This window comes from Eleutherodactylus coqui, chromosome 4 (assembly GCF_035609145.1).
Source record: "Eleutherodactylus coqui strain aEleCoq1 chromosome 4, aEleCoq1.hap1, whole genome shotgun sequence".
In the NCBI taxonomy this organism is placed as follows: domain Eukaryota; kingdom Metazoa; phylum Chordata; class Amphibia; order Anura; family Eleutherodactylidae; genus Eleutherodactylus; species Eleutherodactylus coqui.
The window spans coordinates 220,614,929-220,637,102 of NC_089840.1; the positions used below are offsets into that span (position 1 = coordinate 220,614,929).

At 43.8% G+C, this 22,174-nt stretch overlaps 1 protein-coding gene across 2 annotated transcripts in view; it reads left to right on the plus strand.

Moving 5' to 3' along the window:
* PRKG1 (protein kinase cGMP-dependent 1) overlaps window positions 1–22,174 on the plus strand; it is a 1,174,681-nt gene that overhangs the window by 1,100,854 nt on the left and 51,653 nt on the right. For both annotated transcript variants that reach the window (XM_066600777.1, XM_066600775.1), the window contains exons 8-9: window positions 9,787–9,852; window positions 18,407–18,481. In XM_066600777.1, coding sequence (XP_066456874.1) covers window positions 9,787–9,852; window positions 18,407–18,481 — 141 coding nt within the window. The remainder of the gene's footprint in view (window positions 1–9,786; window positions 9,853–18,406; window positions 18,482–22,174) is intronic.

A 22,174-nucleotide genomic window follows, 5' to 3' on the forward strand; every position in this document is an offset into this window, starting at 1 on the left:
GAAGCCCACCTGTATTACGCACGACATTACTACCTCAGCTGTGTTGGGCAATGCAATGGGATATTTCTATGTACCGCCGGTGGCTTCCTGGCACCCACCCAGGCAGTGGGTCCACAGGGAGTTTAACCTACATGTGTCCACTTGTAAAGAACCCCAGTCTGACTGGGGCATGCAGTGTGGGCCGAAGCCCACCTGCATTAAGCACGACATTACTACCTCAGCTGTGTTGGGCAATGCAATGGGATATTTTTATGTACCGCCGGTGGGTTCCAGGGAGCCACCCATGCTGTAGGTGCACACTGAGTTTTTAATACATCTGTACACTTCTAAAGAACCCGTCTGACTGGGGCATGCAGTGTGGGCCGAAGCCCACCTGTATTACGCACGACATTACTACCTCAGCTGTGTTGGGCAATGCAATGGGATATTTCTATGTACCGCCGGTGGCTTCCTGGCACCCACCCAGGCAGTGGGTCCACAGGGAGTTTAACCTACATGTGTCCACTTGTAAAGAACCCCAGTCTGACTGGGGCATGCAGTGTGGGCCGAAACCCACCTGCATTAACCCTTTCCAGTCCACTGTGTGACCTGTGAAGACATTAGGGTTTAAGGCTGTACAGCTCCGTTGTTGGTAGACGTCCGTCGGGGTTCTCTTACTGTATATTGCCAGCCTCTCTGCTGTCGGAGCCTATCCTACGTGTCAGCTCATGCAGTACTGGCTTTAGCCAGCATATAGCGCCGTTGTATAACAGCAGAAAAAGAGTAAGCCCCCTAGGAAAACCATATACAAATTGGATTGGAAAGGGTTAAGCACAACATTACTACCTCAGCTGTGTTGGGCAATGCAATGGGATATTTCTATGTACCGCCGGTGGCTTCCTGGCACCCACCCATGCTGTAGGTGCACACTGAGTTTTTACTACATCTGTACACTTATAAAGAACCCCAGTCAGACTGGGGCATGCAGTGTGGGCCGAAGCCCACCTGCATTAAGCACGACATTACTACCTCAGCTGTGTTGGGCAATGCAATGGGATATTTCTGTGTACCGCCGGTGGGTTCCAGGGAGCCACCCATGCTGTGGGTCGACAGGGACTTCACAATAGGGAGTTGTACCTGCCTGTGTCTATGAATTAAAAAGCCCGGTCTGACTGGGGCATGCAGACACCTTGACAGAATGAATAGTGTGTGGCACATAGGTTCCCCATTGCTATGCCCACGTGTGCAGCTCCTGATGGCGGTGGCACAGGATTCTATTTCTCATTGCTTCTGTACAGCATTGTGGGCTATCGCTCCGCCACTTTTAAAGAGGGTCGCTGCCTAGCCGTGCCAACCTCTGCAGTGTGTGCCTGCGGTCCCTCGTCATGGCAGACGCAATTCTAAATAGACATGAGCGTGGTGTGGCATGAGGGCAGCTGAAGGCTGCCCAGGGACACTTTGGTGTGCGCTGTGGGGGGGGAGGGGGGGCGGTTGGGCAGCATGTAACCCAGGAGAAGTGTCAGTGGAGTGTCATGCAGGCAGTGATTGTGCTTTGTTGGAGGTAGTGTGGTGCTTAGCAAAGGTATGCCATGCTAATGAGGGCTTTTCAGAAGTAAAAGTTGTTGGGAGGGGGGGGGCCCACTCTTGCCGGTATTGTGGCTTAATAGTGGGACCTGGGAACTTGAGATGCAGCCCAACATGTAGCCCCTCGCCTGCCCTATCCGTTTCTGTGTCGTTCCCATCACTTTGTTGAATTGCCCAGATTTTCACACATGAAAACCTTAGCGAGCATCGGCGAAATACAAAAATGCTCTGGTCGCCCATTGACTTCAATGGGGTTCGTTGTTCGAAACGAACCCTCGAGCATCCCGGGAAGTTCGTTCCGAATAACGAACACCCGAACATTTTGGTGTTCGCTCATCTCTATTCCCCTCTAAACATTTTTTGTGGTAGGGTACATGTAATAGCATCACACAGACTGGGAAACTGACTAGAAGCTGAAAACATAATCCCAAGTACAATAAATGTGAGCTGGTCAGAATTGAGATCACATGATCATCTGAGGAGAAGGAGGCCAGGAGTTTTAGCTCTAGAAAGGAATAACTAACCAAGGTAACACTAGCTAACTTACATATACTTGGGAACAGCTACATAATGAATGAAAAAAATAATAGTAACTGTAAAAATCAGCATGCATTAACCCTTTCCAATCCATTTATTTTTTCTCATCCATTCTCCCCAGCTCCAAATAAATTAGAGCTGGGGAGAATGGATGAGAAAAAATAAGTTTTCCCTTCACCCCCCTGATCTGACAGTTCAGGAGGGTGCAGGTAGTCACTACATTGTGGGAGTATTACTTCCGAATTCTCCATTCAGCCTTCCGGCTCTGCAATCACATGACAGCTGGGGGTCAGGTGACAACGGCGGTCACATGATCGCCGGGCGGAATCTCCGTTCATTACATAGCGCTAATTGAGCGCTATGTAATGTGTAAAGGAGAAGGCAGAAAGGGTTTTTAACTAGAGATGAGCGAGCGTACTCGTCCGAGCTTGATGCTCGTTCGAGTATTAGGGTACTCGAGATGCTCTTAACTCGAGACGAGCACCACGCGGTGTTCGAGTCACTTCCATTTTCTTCCTAGAAAAGTTTGTGCCATTTTCTGGCCAATAGAAACACAGGGAAGGCATTACAACTTCCTCCTGTGAAGTTCCAGCCCTATCCCACCCCCCTGCAATGAGTGGCTGGGGAGATCAGGTGACACCTGAGTATATAAACTGGGGCCGGCCGCGGCTCACCACAGATGCACGCTGAGAGACATTAGGGAAAGTGCCGTCCTGCTGTAGCTGCTATAGGGAGAGTGTTAGGCTGTTATCTTCGTCTTCAAGAACCCCAACGGTCCTTCTTAGGGCCGCATCTGACCGTGTGCAGTACTGTTGAGGCTGCTTTTAGCAGTTTTGCACATTTTTTTTTTTTTTGGATATCGGGCGTGCAGACCATAACGTTCTCAGTCTGCAGTCATTTTACAGAGTATAGGGGCAGTACTGGTGAGGCAGGGACAGTGGTACAGGGAAAGAGATGTACTGGGTATATAGGCAGTGGGCTTTTTCAAAAAAATTGGAAAAAAAAATCTTTGGGCTGCCTGTGACCGTGTTCAGTTTACTGCGTGTCTGCTGGGGGTAGTAGTCGCTCATTATTACCCAGCTAAGCCTGTGACCGTCTACAGTTTACTGCGTGTCTGCTGGGGGTAGTAGTCGCTCATTAATACCCTAGACTGCTACTACTACTGAAATGGAACTAATACTGTGCTCCCCCTATACTGCTGCTAGTGATATGTTACTGGGGCCTGTCTAGGCTGCTACTACTACTGAAATGGAACTAATACTGTGCTCCCCCTATACTGCTGCTTTGGTATTGTTACTGGGGTCTGTCTTGACTGCTACTATTACTGAAATGGGCGGTTGGGCAGCATGTTACCCAGGAGAAGTGGCAGCGGAGTGTCATGCAGGCAGTGATTTGTTGGAGGTAGTGTGGTGCTTAGCTAAGGTATGCCTTGCTAATGAGGGTTTTTCAGAAGTAAAAATTGTTGGGGGGGGGCCACTCTTGCCGCTATTGTGGCTTAATAGTGGGACCTGGGAACGTGAGATGCAGCCCAACATGTAGCCCCTCGCCTGCCCTATCCGTTTCTGTGTCGTTCCCATCACTTTCTTGAATTTCCCAGATTTTCACAAATGAAAACCTTAGCGGAGCATAGGTCCCATACAAAAATGCTCGGGTTGCCCATTGACCTCGAGCATCGTGGGAAGTTCGACTCGAATAACGAGCACCCGAGCATTTTGGTGCTCGCTCCTCTCTATTTTTAACCCTTTCTGCCTTCTCCTTGGGGGTCCTCGGTAAGGACCAGTGCAGGAGTGCATCTGCACCCGATGTGTCTGATGATCAGGTACAGATGCACTCCTGCACTGCAGTGTAGGGAGGGGGAGGCACTTTTGCAGCGCCCAACGCTCCGAAAAGCTTACAGGTGCTTCTACATAGGCACTGGAAGGCATCCCAAGGATTTTGGCACAGCAAGTGTATTTTTTCGCTGAAAACAATGCTCACGGTCATGTGAATGGATGAGAAAACGCTGGGCGTGATCGCTAAAAAACGCCCATTCAGGTGCTTATACGGAGCAGGCGTGAAAACGTAAAAATGCCATTGCCGCTTATGTGCTCGTGTGAAAGAGCCCTAAGCCTTAAGGGCTTTAAAAGATGAACATAAAACGGAATATGCTCACCCCTACATGATTGCTTTTGCACAGTGAGCGAGTGCATTTAGCGCTCGTGCTTGCCCAACTACGGAGCGTACTTGCGCAAGCACCGCTCATTCACACGGGTGGTCGAATCACCCCTGATTTAGAAGGCTAATTTGTCTATTGAGGTGTCGATGATCACGGGCATTCCAATGCATTTGTTCAGATGGGCGATTTTTTTTTTGGTGCATTTAGCGTATACTCGTGCGGGCAAATATGCATGTATGGTGTGCAAAATGCAGAAAGATGACAGGCACAAAAAAAATCAATGGGTTCTATTCTCCACTGGGAATTTCCCACACGCATAATCGCATTCGTCTGTCGAAGCCCTGTAAATGGCCATAAAATATGCCCGTATGAGTGAGTCCTTAGGATCCACTCTGAAAGTAGTCCCACATTCATCTTAACTATGTCATCTATTAACTTGGGAAATTGCATTTACTGCAATTAAAGTTGAACTTTTAATCCCATTGCTGCCCCAGGATATATAATGTGACTGTCTTTTCTATGCTGTAATATCATTTCTTTATGTAGTATTCAGTGTCACATTGATGTCAGCCGTATGTCCTTATTCCCACCGACTTCATTATGCCGACAAGCGCTGATTAAGAACTGTGTGCAAACTATGAGCAATCTTCTAATGCTGTTTTCAGAACACACAGTAATTACCAGTGCATTTACATAAGTATAAGATTACCCTTTAAGGCGGAATTGCATCTCGATGGTTTCCCTCTTTAGCTCGTGAGAGATGTGATTGGAATTCTCCATGTTCATTCTATAGAATGTTACGCCGTAAACGCAGAACGATCCCATTTCCACTACAGGCGATGCAGAGAGTCTTGTCCTATTTACCTATTCTTGTCATATTGAAATTCGAACCTAATTAAAATGAGATGGACGTGTTTAATCTAATTGAAATTCTTGTATTCTTATTAGTTTACACATATATACATGTAGGCTGCAAGAAACAAGCTGCTGTATGCAAAGCACTTTATGCATCAGTGATTGAATTTCCTGGATTTTCATGCACCGGGTAAATGTCAGGTTTGCTGCCGTGTAATAAAGGGCAGAATGTCGAAATGGAAAAAGTTTCTTAGATAAATAGCATAATGCATTGTATTGTGTGCAAGGAGAATGTCCAGCAAGAAGCCGGACGGAAGCATTCCAGCGAGATAGGAATATTTTATTTATCAGCCATATGAATGTATTACATACAGCAATAGTAGCCTTGCTTTGGACCCATACAATAGCAACTGACAAATAATGACCTGTGGGACACAATATGGCGCAGCAGCCTACTGATAATACCTCAAATTGACTCAATGAAGGCAATTCCATGCAACACATATCAATACAAAGTGACAATGAATTTAAATGAAGACTGTGCAGCCAATTGTTTGCCACATCACTACTCAATTGACTATGCTGTCATGTGTTTGATTATGAGGTCATCTCATTGCCAATTTAATGGAAAGGTACATAATTGTTTTTTTTTGTTTCTTTGTTTTTTTAGTGATTTTAAACGTGCATGTGGTTACATTAAATATAATGCAAAAGGACGACATAAGGGTATGTGTACCTTTTGGACATCATATTACAGTTTAGGTATAGCGATAATCTGCATAAAAAGATGAGTATCTTTGTAAATACAGTTCATAGCAGTAAGCTAACTTTGCACATATAAAGTCGCCTGAAGTGGCCGATTTTGACCATTTTGGGGGATTATTGTTCAAATTAAAATAGAAAAAAACATGAATGCTCATTCGTGATAGCTGATAACTGTCTTCACTGTCCAAATCATTATTAGGACTCCTTGAAGCGGGCGCTGCGATTGACGGCCGTTCGCATGAACAAGAGGCAGCCATAACCAAGTCACCGCTGCATCTCCCATTTAAGTGCCCAGGTGCAGTGAGTATATGCTGCAGCCTGGAATACCGTCGGGTGGGTAGAGAAAGTTTAGCTCTGCTAAACTTCCTCCACCTCTCCATCCCTTGCTGGCTGATGGCAATGGGAGAGGGCTGGATGGGACGGGAACTAGTGTGCTAATCTCTCGTCCAGTGCTGCCCTTTCCCTTTGGCGACAGACGGCAAGGGGCGGAGAGAGGGAGGGTGTTTAGCAGAGCCGCTGCTAAACTCCCTCCCACCTCCCTTTTCCAGAAGCTTTCATAGGCTCCCATAGGAGTCAGTGGGACTGGCCGGCGTATTCTGGCCAAAAAGATAGGTCCAGAATGTGCACCGTAAGCGCTATATTTTTGGGCCGCTTTTATGCACTGGAAAATCGCACATCTGAACTGATTATAACCAAACGCTCGTGTGAATAAAGCCTTAACTTTATAGTGCAAAGCAGAACAAAGAAAGGTATAATTGTCCAATCATGGGAGACAACACTTTAAAAGCAGCAAATCACCGCAAAAGTTTTAGTGCTGATGAACTAATACATTGCTACTTTTGATGAGATTAGGGTATGCAGATCAAAAGACTAAATATGTTTTCCAGGAAATGCTGAAAGCCCCGCAACAAGGACACTTTAGTCAGAGTTTGTGCTACTTTTTCAGACTAAAGGCTCCCTCACACAAACAGATTTGCATTGCTGAATTCGCGGTCGGCGTCACACCTTGGTTCCACAGAAAATACCGTCCATAGCCTTCTATGGAAAATCAATTCTTCCTGCACACTCGCGGAAACAAATTGCGTCATCCACAATACAGTTTGGTGGGGTATGCAGGGTCAGCCTAAATAATTGTAACAAACACAGGCTTTTAATTCACTGGTGCGTAGCCCTTGTCCATATTTGGAAATTCACTGGGCTTCTTAGTCTGCATGCATTTTCGAAACTGTTGGAGTGCTTTAAATTTAGAATTGGCAATAAGGCTAACAGGATTTGAGTTCTTTCATGTGTTCAAATTAATTAACAATGATCATCAGAGAAAGAACAAGAGACATCCACTGTGTAAAGTCACTAGTATCCTCTTTCTGAGGGACCAATTTAGTGTTAACTTTATTTATAGTGCAAAGCAGAACAAAGAAATGTATAATTGTCCAATCACGGGAGATAACACCTTATAAGCAGCAAATCATCATAAAAGTTTTAGTACTGACTAACAAAGTACATTACTACTGTTGATGCCATTAAGGAATGCAGATACAATGACTAAGGGTGCTTTTAGACGGAGTGCAAAATCATTCGCCTGAGTGAAAGACAAAATAATGTCACAGTTTGCTCGTTCACTCAGGTGTTTAGTTCTATCTTTTTGTTTACAGGATCGTACAGTTCGCTGTACCAGTGAATGAGAATTACTGAAGGATTGGTATTTGAACTGAATGATTAGGGAACAAGACATTGATCTTTTTTTTTTTTTGGTGGGGGGCGGGGGGGGGGGGGGTTGAACAATAATTGTTCAATGTAAAAGCACCTTAAATGCTTTAGGGTTTGCTCTGCTTCAAGAGCTTAGAACTATACTGTAATAACCCTTGAATAACAAGTGTAACCCAGATCATGTTAATACTTTGGCACTACAATTCTATGCATAGCTGGTAATGAAACGTGGATTCATCTCATGAGTTTATCTCCAGGTGGAAGCTGTTTCTCTATCCAGTACTTTAGAATGATCCCATCCATAATATACGGCATACATTTATTACTTGTTATTCTCTTTCCTGTTTGCTGCAAGATGAGGAAGGCATTAGCTGTCATGTAATTTATTCAATTTCACATAATCTGCAGAGCACATAAAGGAAGAGAAATGAAGAGTTTATGTGCCTGTGGGAGATAATGCCTTATTGGTATAAATTGCCCTTTACATTGCTGCTGTGAATGGATGTACTTACTGCAATATTTAGGGGTGATTCTATCTATACAGAATTCTGAAAAAAGTATTTAAGTGGCAAAGTAAAAAATTACTAAAATATATTAACTGTGTGTGCAATATTCAGGCCTTATAGATTAAGGCTAATTTCACACAAGCGTAAAAGGGCTCAATGCAGAAGCTGTAAACTGGAGCTAGAACTGAGTCCTGTCAGAACAAAGAGGGGGGAAAAAACTTTCCCGGTTGGGATTTAAAGGAACGTGATTTTGTTCTTGGCTCTAAATATAAGGCTACAACACAAAGCCTTAAGGCATTACTAGTCCATCTAGGATATACATAATTCTTCATGAAAACGGAAGTAGATCCCATTATTGATATTGCCTAATATACGCATATCCTGCAAAGTCTACAAAAATCATTTTTTTCCTCTTTTCTCTGTTGGTACGCACTCTGACTTTTGCAAAAAAAAAAAATATAATTATTGCACAAACCAAAACATTTGCTATGCACATACAGCCAAGCTCAATGTCCGTATGATAGTCTCATTGGATATTCCTAGTGGGACACATTCACATTATTTTTGTTCACAGTACATAACATTAAAGGACACTGTCTCTATATAACACTGTTACATGTTATGTATACATCATAATGTGAGCATGTAGGTAGTTCTATAGCTAAGTAACCACAGACTGGTCAGAGTGCCAAATCACCTGCAATTAGCATACGAGCATCAGAATAGGACCAATAAATCTTGAAGGGAACCTGTGGGTGCTGTTCAAGGAGGTGACAGGGAGACAGGATGTGTTACGGCTTGTCGGTTGTGACAGCATCGTGGAATGTTGGCCTCGACGCAGACCAAGACCTGTCGCCTTGTTATGCAGGACAAGGGTTAATGCACCATGTACAGAGACTGCTGGGTGCTGTCTCTCTTTGCAGCATGAATGCATGCTGGATTAGTTATGCCTAGGAAAAGGTTGAAGGAGGGGTACTTCTTTTTTGCTCTGCCAGTCCTCAGGTGTGGAGTAGCTTTATATTCTCACCCCTCCCTTTTGCTCAATGCTGCTTATTCAGCTCCATAGATGAGATTGGAGTTCCTCTGTACTGGGTGTACTGCTACATCTGTTGCTGCGGTTTACTTTTTAGCCATATTTCTGCTTTGCTTTGTTGTTTGGTTTGTCTCTCCAGGGGCCTCTATAGGGACAATCAGGGCCCAGGAAGAAGACCGTGAGGGCTGCCTCTATCGAGGCGATTACTCTGCTTCTAGGTAGAGACTCTTCATCCCCCTGCTAGGTTAGGGTGAGGCTTCCTTCTCCCTGGAGTGGTGCTACTGTTTACCATAGCGTGGTGTGCACTGTTCTACAGTGCCTGGCATTGTCAACTGCAGTGGTTGTGAATGTCAACCTGCGTCCGTGCGGAGCGTGGTGCTTGTGTGCTGCATGGACATGACAGGATGTATTTTCTATACTCACCCGCTCTCTTAATCCTACGTGTCACCTGATGGCATGACTCTTTTCAGATTGCCGTGTTCATGCTCTCCCATATTGGAGTATATATTGTTGTTGGGTGGTGAAAGGTTCCCATTAAGGGGTATGTGATTTATTTATCTTTATTGGACTCACCTCAATTATAACTAAAAATATCAATGTTCCTGATTTTTTAGATCATAAAGAGGATGATGATAATAATAAAAATGTCTTATTTTGTCTTCTAGGGAAGATGTTCGAACAGCAAATGTTATTGCAGCTGAGGCCGTGATGTGCCTTGTCATTGATAGAGAGTAAGTATCTTTTGACTTCATATTAAAAGGCTTTTCTACTTTGGACAATCCCTGCTTGTTAGAAAGGGGTCCCCCTGTTTAAGGTGCGTTTACGTGATTAACCTTTACAAAATCATTCAAATGAATGAAAGTGAAAGATAATCATTGAGTTTAAAGGTAAGACAAAAACTGAATGGCGAACGAGAATCGTGAAGTTTTTGCTCGTCGTTCAGTTTAAGCCAGCATAAAAATCTGCTCCAGCTCATTCACGTGTTGGGCAGTTTAAACACTGCTTATTCAGTATTTCACATAAAAATGCCAAAACACTGAATGATAATTGAACGAGAACTGCACGATACTTATCAAGAATTGTGCAGTCTAAGCAGGCTGCCCGAGCATAAACAAGCTGGTGGTGATGTCACCAGCTTATCCGCTCTTAAAGGGCCAATAGACCCCCAACCGCTTGACTGAACAAAACCGTCAACAGTTTTTAATAAAATTACTCACACCCAAAAATCTGTATTTTCCCTCATTAGCTTCTGTAAACAGTAGCAGCTGGGGGGTGTTTTTTTTACAAGAGATTTTCTGGCCAGCAGATTCCATTGCCTTTTTCCCTCGCATACACAATTAGTACATTGCCATCTTCTGGCATGAGTAAACACTGCGCTCATTGTATATGCAAAGCAAAGAAAATATCATTAAGTCGCTGAAAAGACTGAACAAACTTCATTTAAATAGAACAAATTCTCAGCGGTTTATCAATGGATTTTATGCCGGCTAAAAACCAGCGCTAAATAACAATTAAACGAATAGTGCACGACTGTCTGTGTTTACATGTAACAATTATCGCCCATTTTTGGCCGTTTGAACAAATTTTGAGCAATAATCATTGCGCTTAAAAGGGCCTTAAGTGCTCGATTTCCTTGCAGCACCCCCAGAGGGGAAACTAAGCATCACACACTGTCCATTCAAATCAATGAGTTGTCTTTGTAATGCAGGATAGAACAGGTCCTCCACAGTAAAAGATGATCTCTGTAATCAACCTCACTAAAAGATGAGGATCTTGAACAGAGGACGCCTTTCTACTAGCTCGATATTCTCTTATAGACTATATGAAAATGGGTTTTCTAAATTAGAAAACCGCTTAAGAAAAGAAAAACTACATGTAGTACATCTTTGGGGTCAAACTTGTGACACAAAAAAGGTTGCGTTACAAAATGTAATCTAACTTTTAATAAAATGGTCTGGAATGAGTGGTTACTGGTCCTTTAGAGGGAACCTGTTGCCGGGTTAATGGGCAGCAGAAACCCCCGACAGATATGCCCATTGCCCCGATGTACATATTATTCTGAAATGGTTTGGTGCTTCAAAATAAACACACTTTGAAGTTTGACTCGGAACAAAGCTGTGTCAAAGGGACCGGTCACGTCAGCTTTTCCACGCCCACAGTATGTAGACTGACAGCTCTCTCCCTATACACAAAAGGGGAGAGAGTTGTCAGTCAACATGCTGTGGGTGGGTAGAGGCCAGCACGAGCCATCTCTTTGACTCGGAGCTCTGTTCTCAGTCGCACTTCAAAGTGTGTCTATTCTGAAACACCCCAGCATTTCCCAATAACACATACATGGGAGCAATGGGCATATCTGTACCGGGTTCATGCAGCATGTGATTTGGGCAGTACGAACCTGATGCCAGGTTCCCTTTAAATCATTTTGGATTTTTCCTTCTATTATATTAAGGACATTTGTATATTGGTCAATAAAATTTTAAAAAAATCACTATAGGAGAAAAATGTGTTTTAGGTATATTATACTGTGCAGGGGCAGAGAAATCCTATGTATAACCTTCAGTGTCTGCACAGATTTTCTGTAACACATTATTCTACTTGGGTCAGAGAATGAATTGGATCATGCACCATCATGGGGGATGACTTTCATCTGTGCCTGGCAGGAGCTGTCATAGAATCAACACATCCCATTCATTGACTCTGAGCCACTCAGTAAGTAGATTAATAAAATCCAGCAAAAAGGAAAGCTAAACTACTGCTATAATTCCCCAGAAGAAAGATAGCCATAATCTGATTGGTCCCTCTGGGTACCATAACAGCTTTTTGTCCTTTATAGATATTATTAAAATAACTAGATTTGGGCAAATTCATGAAAATTTGGCACGGGTCCTGTGGATGTAACTTTATTGTAATGTAGCAGCCGGGACAATTTAATGCTATTCCGAACCTCCAACCAAATATCTACTGTAGGTCGAATGATTAGCAATCATCATCCACATTTATTACACCATTAAACATTTATGTATATCAATATTACGTCTGATTCTTATGTAGTCTTGTCTGCACCAGCAGAACAATATAATTTCATCCCATCACATGGATTGGAAACGATCAGGACAGAACGCTACTTCAAATTATTCATCTCCTAACAAAACCATTATTTTTGATTGAAAAGCCAATTTGCATCTAATCATTTCAATCTTTCGCAGGCGTTCCAACAAATATTTTAGCCTTTAAGTGTTTGTTCTTTTCTTGTAATTTAGCAGTTGTTCATTCTGTTTTATGTTATATATTAAAACAAGCGGCTTAGTAGATTTAAAGTGTACCTGCACCTTTATGTATCTTCTCATGTACGAATATATAAGAACATCAGTAGTGGTCCAAGAGTTGGGACTTTTAATAAATTCACACACATTATGACTCAGTTTAATCCCTTAAGGACATAGCAAGGAAAATATACAGTGCTTAATCCTGGGCTTTAACTCCTTTAGTGGCATGCCCGGAAAATCTCAGGGGCTTGCTGCACTGACCATGCAGTTAAAGCCCAGAAGATTGCCATGGACAGCTCTAGTGCTGAAATGCTGGCCAGGACACACAGTTATTGTGCCACTGTACATGTTTGCCACTTCGAATTACCTCAGGAAAATCTTCGAGGCTGGAAACGCTGATATGGTAATAATAAACCTGCCACTGAAGTGGTTAATCCTCAGCAATAGCAAATATATGGCACGGGATTGTTTCTGCAATCAAGCTTTTAGTCTCAGCTGAGAACCCGGAGGAGAAGGGAGAAGCAGTTTATAACCACTTCTGCCTTCTCCTTTCTCAAGTAAATAGCACTCACTGAGCGCTATGCACTAAAAAGTGAACATGGAAGTGTTTTTTCCACTATGCGACCCAGCAATCATGTGACAGCCAGGTGACCCCTAGCACAGCAGAGCTGCAGTGTCCTATCAGACCCTGATCAGCTCTGCCAGTGACTATTGTCACTACAGGGGGATGTTTTTACCTGTTACTGAGGCTCCTATGAATGCCCTAGCTACAGTGGAAAAGTATGAAATAAAAAAAATGACCATGTGAATGTCCCCCAGAGGTCTCCACATCATGGAGGTCATAGATGTTAAAAAAAGTCGTTAAAAAAATATGTAGAAAAAATTAATTACAGACTAAACTAAAAATGTATACATAAAAAATAAAATGACCCAAAGCCGACACCAATCAAAACCATCGCCTTATGCGCCCTGTAATCCAAAACTTTACATATCAAAATGTCCAAAACAAAATGAGGAACTCATTTTATTTTAGTGTAAATTGCTAAGATAGTGCTATTCATGAATAAATAGCTAAGCACTATCTGTAATTGGCTGAGCGCTCAGCCAATCAGCACAGCCCTTTCAGGAGGCGGAGATTTTTAAATCCCCGCCTGCTGAAAGTGCTGGACAGCAGTGTCGGGGAGCCAGCTGGAGGACGCGTCTGAGCCGCGGAGAGGTGAGTAATTTTTAAAAAATTTTTTTACCACTTATTGATGCTTTACAGGGAAGGGCTTATATTTCAAGCCCTTCCCCGAAAATCATACTGCAGGGTTTGCCACAAACCACTGCTTTCAATGGGACTGGCAGCACCGCTGATCCCATTGAAAGCAATGGGATAGCATGCTGCACTTCTGCCACAGCTGTCGCAGCTGTGACAGTTGTGGCAAAAGTCCGCGGTATTCTCCATATCTTTTCAATGGGGCTAGCGCTGCTGCCGCTGTCCCCATTGGAAAGACTGGTGTTATCCCGGTCTTATTCCAGCGTCTGTCTTGCGCTGTGAGGCGAGTGTTTTCACGTGCTCTCGCAGCGCAAGAAAGAAAATATCGCCAGTGGGTGTCAGCCCTTACAGAGATCTTCAAGTTCAAGGGTTTTTCTGCATGGATGCTAGTGATGACCTATCCATAGCATAGGTCCCAATCAATTTAATAGGAGAGAGCTGCAATACCAAGCCTAGTTGGTGCTGAATGGACCACATTATGAGCCTTAGACCCCTGCAAATCTGACCTATCCTAAGAATTGGTTATCAATAGTGTTCACCCAGAAAACCCTTTTAATGAGGTTGCCAGCTTGTGGTCAAGTGGTTTGCAGTTTCCTCCTAGATCAGTGTTTTCCAAACTCCAGTCTTCACGACCATCCAATAGGTTTTAATTTGAAGATATTCTATAGAGGGAACATTTGTGGCAATGTTTGAGGGATTAGTCACATGGGCGCATCCGGGTGCCGATGCGCCCGTCTTCCTGCAGGATAAGATGGCCGCACTGCAGGTGCGGAGAAAGAACACATGACTGGCTCCATTGCCGGCCATGTGTTCTTTCTTTCGGCGCTGCGGAGAGTCGTCCGCACCTGCAGTGCGGCCGTCTTCTTTATGCAGGAAGACGGGTGCATCGGCACCCGGATGAACCCGTGTGACTAAGCCCTGAGACATTACCAATAATTACATCTCCTATACAATACGATGGAAATCCTGAAAACATGGCCTGTTAGGGGGTTGCAAGGACTGGAGTTGGGGAAACACTATTCTAGATTGTCACAAATGAGGCAGAGGAGGCAAAGTAGGGTTCCTTCAAAACTTTTATTGCGTTTAATTTTCCAACTACGTATGAGAATGGAGAACAATTGCTTATAGGTTAGTTTTTTTTACTCCAAAGGCAATAAGAGCAATGGGTAACAGATTTCTCTAGCAGTGAAGGCATAGGATGTGTTTTAGGGCTCTTTTCCACAAGCGTATATCGGCTGGCTGTTTTTGCGGCTGGCTGATATACACTGTGATCTGATGCATTGGATTCCAATGCATCAGATCACATGGCCGTATTCCTGAGACGTAAAAGCACCCGGCTGGCCAATATAGCACCCGCTGTTTTTATGTCGGGCCCAAAAGATAGTCCTGGAACTATCTTTTGGGCTGGAATATGTCGGCCGCTGCATGGGCTCCTATGGGGGCTCCTATGGGAGCTCATGGCAGCGGCGGGAGGTGGGAGGGAGTTTAGCAGCATGGATGCTAAACTCCCTCCCTATGCTCTGCTCTCCCCATGCAGGCTCACCTATGCTCTCCTCCCCCCATGCAGGCTCACTTCTGCTCTCCTCCCCCCGTGCAGGCTCACCTCTGCTCTCCTCTCCACTCATTCTTTGCAATGGGAGGGGGCGGGATGGGGCGGGGCTAATCTCCCGCCCTCTCTTCACCCCTTGTCCATAGCCATCAATGGGAGGAGGTGGGATGGGTTGGCGCTTATCTCCGCCCTGCCCCCTCTCATTGCAAAGAACGAGCGGGGAGGAGAGCAGAGGTGAGCCTGCGATTGGGAGGGAGGGGAAAGGGGCAACGGCATGGTGATCTCGGCGCATATGCGTCGGGGCCCATGCTGTGTAAACAGGCACACAAACGTTAGATTTGTGCGCCCGTTCACGAGCTTCCACTCCCCAGATGATAGCATATATCGGCCAGCCAGTATACACTCGTGAGAAAGAGCCCTTACAGTTACAGAACAGATAAGAGCAATGGTTCTCAGGGTAACAGTTCAGCTCAATGACCTCAATGCAATGATTTTTCAATCTACTTGGTGCTACATTGGTCACCTCTCTCACTTTCTACAGTTACAGGCACATTGCCCGTAGCTACAGTCGCAGCTTCATTCTCTGACCGGCCCCTCACTGTTACGAATAAACTTGCAGGTTACAGTCCTCTAAACAACCCATCTACTGCAATAGACTTCCACTGATACTCTGAATATATATGGCCAACCAACTTCCTGTGGGAAAAATGGTATTAGCAGGAACTTACAGATGACAGCTTGACATCTTCTCTGGCATCAGTTAACCCTCCTCAACTGCAGCGTCACAACTACCACTCACTATATTGCTATAATAGATTGTATCCCAGATATCACCCTCCAATGCTTCTAGTAGAGAACAACTTGGTCACAGTGGAGAAGAAAATAAGTGCGATTGGACAATACCTCTGCAGCGCCACCTATTGGAGGGCAACATCTCTGCAAGTAAATGTTAGACTCTTTATATAAGCCTTGTAACAATGACTTGGAATTGAAAGCTAAGCCAAAATCCATTCATAGACAGCTGTTTTAGGGTGTTTGCCCCTCATCAGTAGGCAGTAGTTTTCTGTCTTGGCTAGCGAGAGTCCTGTGACATGGTTCAGGACTCTTATTCTCCTTAGGGAGAGCACCTAGAAGGTGAGTAAGTGAGGAGACTTCTAAGGCCATTCCTGCTCCTCTGGGTAATATGCAAATAAGGGAGATGGAAAAATATCTCTGCAGTGCCACCTATTGGAAGGCAGCATTCCTGCAAATCAATGTTAAGTAGAGTGGAGAAGAATGAATGAATGAATGAATTTTGAATTACTGTAATTTGCAGGAAAAAAATCTCTGTATGTTTAGTGGGATCCTATTGGTGCCCTATTATTACTCAAACGGTGTATAGAAATGTAATAGGGTCCTGAGCTTGAGGCCACACTGTGAGAGCCCTACCACTACTAAAGATAAGCATGGAAAAACTGTGGGTCAGTAAAGAAGTTGTCCAGTTGCCAGATCATTTTTTAAATGTGTTAAAAAAACAAAAGCTGGGGTACTCTTCAGTCCGGGTGATCCAGTATTGCAGCCACATGGTCCTCCTAGTCTTAGTTGTGGAATGGCTACTACCTGAAGGCTGCAGCCAATCAGAGGACGCAGCGGTCAGCTGCCATTCTCCTGTTATTATGGCTTCCAGCATCTGAGCGGTGATGCCAAAGACTGGCACCTGACCACTGTGACATTGATTGGCCGCAACATTTAGGTGGTAGCTGTTCCACAACAAAGCCTTGGGGGCTGCAGCGCTGGATTGTTAGGGTTGAGGATAGTCAAGCACCCCTGCTCGTGTTATTCACATGAGCGCGGTTTTGCGCATTAGAGGCGCGTGAAAAGATCCCAGCTATACTGCACTAAACATCACGTCAATGGGTGAATACCAGCTATTTGAATTAGCCCGTTCACACGATCAAAGGTGGGTGTAATCCAGCTCTAATAGGAGTCTATGGAAAGCACGCACCAAAGACAGGTCAGGTTTAGAGATGAGCGAACGTACTCGTTTCGAGTAATTACTCGATCGAGCACCGCGATTTTCGAGTACTTTAGTACTCGGGTGAGAAGATTCAGGGGGCGCCGGGGGCGGGGGTGGCGTAGCAGCACGGGGGGTTGCAGCGGGGAACAGGAGGGAGCCCTCTCTGTCTCCTCCCCACTCCCCGCTGCAACCCTCCACTCACCCACGGTGCCCCCCGAATCTTTTCGCCCGAGTACGGAAGCACTCGAAAATCGCAGTACTCAAGCGAAAAAGGGGCGTGGCCGAGTACGCTCGCTCATCTCTAGTCAGGTCCTATCTTTTCTCGCACCACGGACCTTAGATACGAGTTTGCAGTCCATGTCCTATCTTTGATTGGTGCAAGCTTTTTGCGCATCTAAAATTCCTTCGTGTGAACGCTTCTATAGGAAACCATTGGTTCTATTTAGACACAACCTTTTCATGTTCCTATAATACAGCGCTCATCTGAATAAGACCCAATACATTTACACCTATAATTAAAAATTGGGCAACCAGAGAACCCCTTTAAATATGTTTCACTAGACTGTTGACATAGTGCTGCTTATCTTGAAGAAAGCGAACTGCATATTTCGACGTACAAATAAAATGTGCTAATTCTGTAAAAGCGCAAAAAAGCCTCATCCATCATTTACTTAGTTTATCTACTAGCGACAAATAGTACTTCAGACCACAACGTTTTGTAAAACGGAATTACTAGTCAAAACATGCAATTAACTGATTACTCCTAATAAGCCACTTCTAGCCGGCCTGCCCTGACAAAAATGTAACATTCATAAGCTTCGTGCTTTATTTCCTGAAGCAGATAAATGAATTGGGAAGGACTGTAGTATAAATACACATGCAAAGGTTTCCATCAGTTTATGATCCTAATGAGAAAAATGAATAATTAAGTGAATATGTCAACATTTCAGCTGCTAGCTTTGCCCGGACAAATTACTTGTTTCCTGGACTCGTAGCACTGGCATTAATAGGACGGAGAGAGATTGTCTAAAATATTCAACATTGGATGAAATGTTATTATACTGTCTGCAATCCATGCAAAGATAAAAGGCAATGCATGAGATAGTGAAGCTCTTGGCATATCTATGCCCCAATGTCTTGTTTATGCGCTGTGTTACTGGCCTATAGGTCGTGCTGATTGGGGCTGTTTGCTAACGATGCTTTGTGTTTTTTGCAGCTCTTTCAAGCATTTGATTGGAGGTTTGGATGATGTGTCTAACAAGGCTTATGAAGATGCAGAGGCTAAGGCAAAGTAAGTGATACGTGATGTCGGCGGTAACATTTAGGCTAATGCTTGCTTTCCTCTATAAATAAGAGCACAAAGAAAGGAGAAGTATAATTGGGAAATGTATTCTTTCTAACAGCGGTCTTCTTTATTTGCTCTGAATTCATTACAGCAAATAAACTTCCTTCTGTTCAAGTCATGCGGAGATATTAACGAGGGGTATTATGGTTTCAGGGAGGAAAGCTTATGCGTTGCATAATGAAAAAGTTATAGAACTTTCCAATCTGCTTCTTGTATGAATTCTTCATAGGGTTCGAGATCTCAGCTGGCAGGCATTTATTAGGAGCCTTCATGGACTACTTTGAGTGCATTTAAGTGTCCTGTTTATGCAATAAATGAACGGCTTATTAGGGCTTCTTTACACGGACATATGTGAGCACGCCAAATTTGGGCATGCAATACATAGAGAATAGAACGCATTAATTACAATGGGTTTGTTCACATTACCTTTTTTTGGGGCAGGCAAACAAAAATGTAGCATGCTCTACTTTTGTGTGCATTTGCATAGCAAACGTCCCCTGCAGACTCACAAAGTGCAGTGATTAATGTGAATGCCGAAGCTGGGGGTGGGTGAGTATAAAGCCTGTAGAGATACTGCCTGGCCAGAGACCAATAGGGGAGTTGCTATTGGCCTCTGGCTGGGCAACATACCTGGGGCTATTATGGGGGTCACTATTACTACTGGTGCCACTTTGGTAGTCACTGTTACTACTGGGGCCTCTACAAGGGTCACTTACTAATGTGGTGACTATGGGGTGTCACTATTACTACTGGAAACGCTATGGGGGTCACTATTACTATTGGAAACACTATGGGGGTCACTATTACTACTGGAATCACTATAGGGGTCACCATTACTATTGGGGCTACTATGGAGGCACTGTTACTACTGCAAACACTATAGGAGCACTGCTACTACTGTGGCCACTATGGAGGGCTACTATTAGGGCTCGTTCACACAGACATAAGCATATTTTGGTTGTAAAAATATGCTGTCCATTCGTAGGACCAAAAATTGTTTACACCCGTGTTTCTCAGCCGCTTTGGTATGTTTTTATGACAGGCTCATTAAACTGTGAATACGCAGGTTTCCTCCATATTGACTGTATATTTTTGCCCGCCCATTCACTTCAATGGCCTATGGCGTTGCATAATACGCACCAAAATAACCCATGTGATTGCAGATTGCGTGAAAAAATAAACTCATGTGAACTAACCCACTGAAATTAATGGGTTCTATTCACTGCGTATTAGGCCCGTAAACGTTGTATGCATAATACGCTGCGCAAATACGCTCATGTGAATGAGCTCTTACTATCCAATCACAATTGGCCCTTTGAAGGAAACCACAAGGCTTATGTGGCTCTAGGTGAAAATGAGTTTGACACCCCTGCCCTAATGTTCTTATTGAATGACTGTAGAAGAGATCTTGGAAGCCATAATAATAACAATCTTCATTTGTATAGCGCCAACTTATTCGGAATTGATACAGAAAGTATACTGGAAAATTGTATAACTTTTGATTATAAAGGACACCCCTTTAACCCTTTCCAGACCACTGTCTGACCTTTGAAGAGATTATGATTTAAGGCTGTACAGCTCCGATGTTGGAAGACATCCGTGGGGGCTTTCTTACTGTATATTGCCAGCCTCTCTGCTGTCGGAGCCTATCCAATGTGTCACGTCATGCAGTACTGGCTTTAGCCAGCATATAGCGCCGTTGTATAACGGCAGAAAAAGAGTAAACCCCCTAGGAAAACCAGGATACGAATTGGATTGGAAAGGGTTAAGAAGACTTCTCAAAGCGATCACTTTACAAGTAGAAAGATTACTCCTTGGAGGCTTTCTGTTCTGAATGTCAAATGAGTTGTGCTTTAGTGTTTATCACCAATTTGTATGCAGATCTTGTGGTCCCATTTACACTCTTCTGCTTGCAGTGTAGATCACCTGCAATACTTTGAACTTGTGCTCTTTGTCGGGTGTCTTCCTCTATAATGTGTGTTTCATCGTCACTGACGTCACATACATGGGCTGGCTCTAGCAATGTTTTACAACAGAGGTTATGTAGTAAAAGGAGGTTGTGCATGTATGTACAGCATCACGTACTATGCCTGCGCCAGGGATATAGAAATGTGTACTGGGGGATGTGTGATAGGCCTAGGTGGTGTCCTGGGTGGAGATGAATAGAGATAGGAGATATACTGGAAGGTTGCAAAGCTGGAGAAGACTGACACACCCCATAACTGAGGCAAATCTAGTGATGTGTGCCAGAAGAACTGGGTCAAAAAAGTCAAAAATCGGCAGAAAAATATTCAATTAACTTTATTTTTGCAAGAAATCTGTTTGTGAAGCATTTTCTGAATAGTGTAAGCCCTAAAAAAACACATTAATGATCCCGGCTAGAGAGTCACTTAAGGGTAATACTGCTGAAATAGAATGTATTCCAGATGTCAACCATCTGCCTTTCTTGAAGACTCTATGAAACATACGGTATTCATTTTTAAACTCTGAGTGACAATTGTCTTGTATATTAACGAGCCACAAAATAAGGAGCTGGGGATGTTTTGTAGATTATTTACTATGCCATGGGAAATTCTGGAATATTGTAGCTGAAATAGGCAAACACATTTCTGGGATGTATTAAGAGAAGCATAGAGTCTAGATCACATAAGGTCATTAGTCCCATATACTCTTCCTTGGTCAGACCTCATCTGGAATACTGTGTCCAATCCTGGGCACCCCACTTTAAAAAAGACAACTACAAACTGGAGCAAGTTCAGAGAAGAGTTACCAAGATGGGCAGTGGTCTGCAAATCATGTCCTATGAGGAACGGTTAAAGGATCTGGGAAGGTTTAACTTGCAAAAAAGAAGGCTGAGAGGAGACTTAATATCTGTCTACAAATATCTGAAGGGCTGTCACAGGGCAGAGGGATCAGCCCTATTCTCATTTGTACAAGGAAAGACTAGAAGCAATGGGATGAAACTGAAAGGGAGGAGACACAGATTAGATATTAGAAAAAACTTTCTGACAGTGAGGGTGATCAATGAGTGGAACAGGTTGCCATGGGAGGTGAAAAGTTCACCTTCAGTGGAAGTGTTCAATTAGGCTGGACAAATATCTGTCTGGGATGATTTAGTGAATCCTGCACTGAGCAGGGGGTTGGACCAGATGACCCTGGAGGTCCCTTCCAACTCTACCAGTCTATGAGTTAAATTATGTTAATCAGGGCATTGGTTGTTCACTGTTCTTAACTAGTTACAGATCTTGGAGCATTAAAAAAATAATAATTTGTTGCTTATTCAGCCATGACTTCATATCAATGAGTTGTTTGACATTGGTATAGAGATGGTTCATAAGGTTAGGCCACTGGATTGTCCACTGTGGAGACGAAAGGCCTATTTTTGCTATGCAATACCGTAATGATTTCTTCAATTCCAAACAATTCTAGTGATAATTGCTCAAAGCAAATACACAAAAAGACTAATAATAAACTGTTAAGGTCCCTTTACATAGGACGACTGTCAAACGCATTAGTGCCCAACAGCTGTCCCAGCGACTATCACTCTTGTTCAGTTATTGTGTGGATGGAGATGGAGGCGGAGCGGGCCGGAGATTGTTCTGAACCACCCGCCTCTATTCACACTAAACAGGCAGTTGT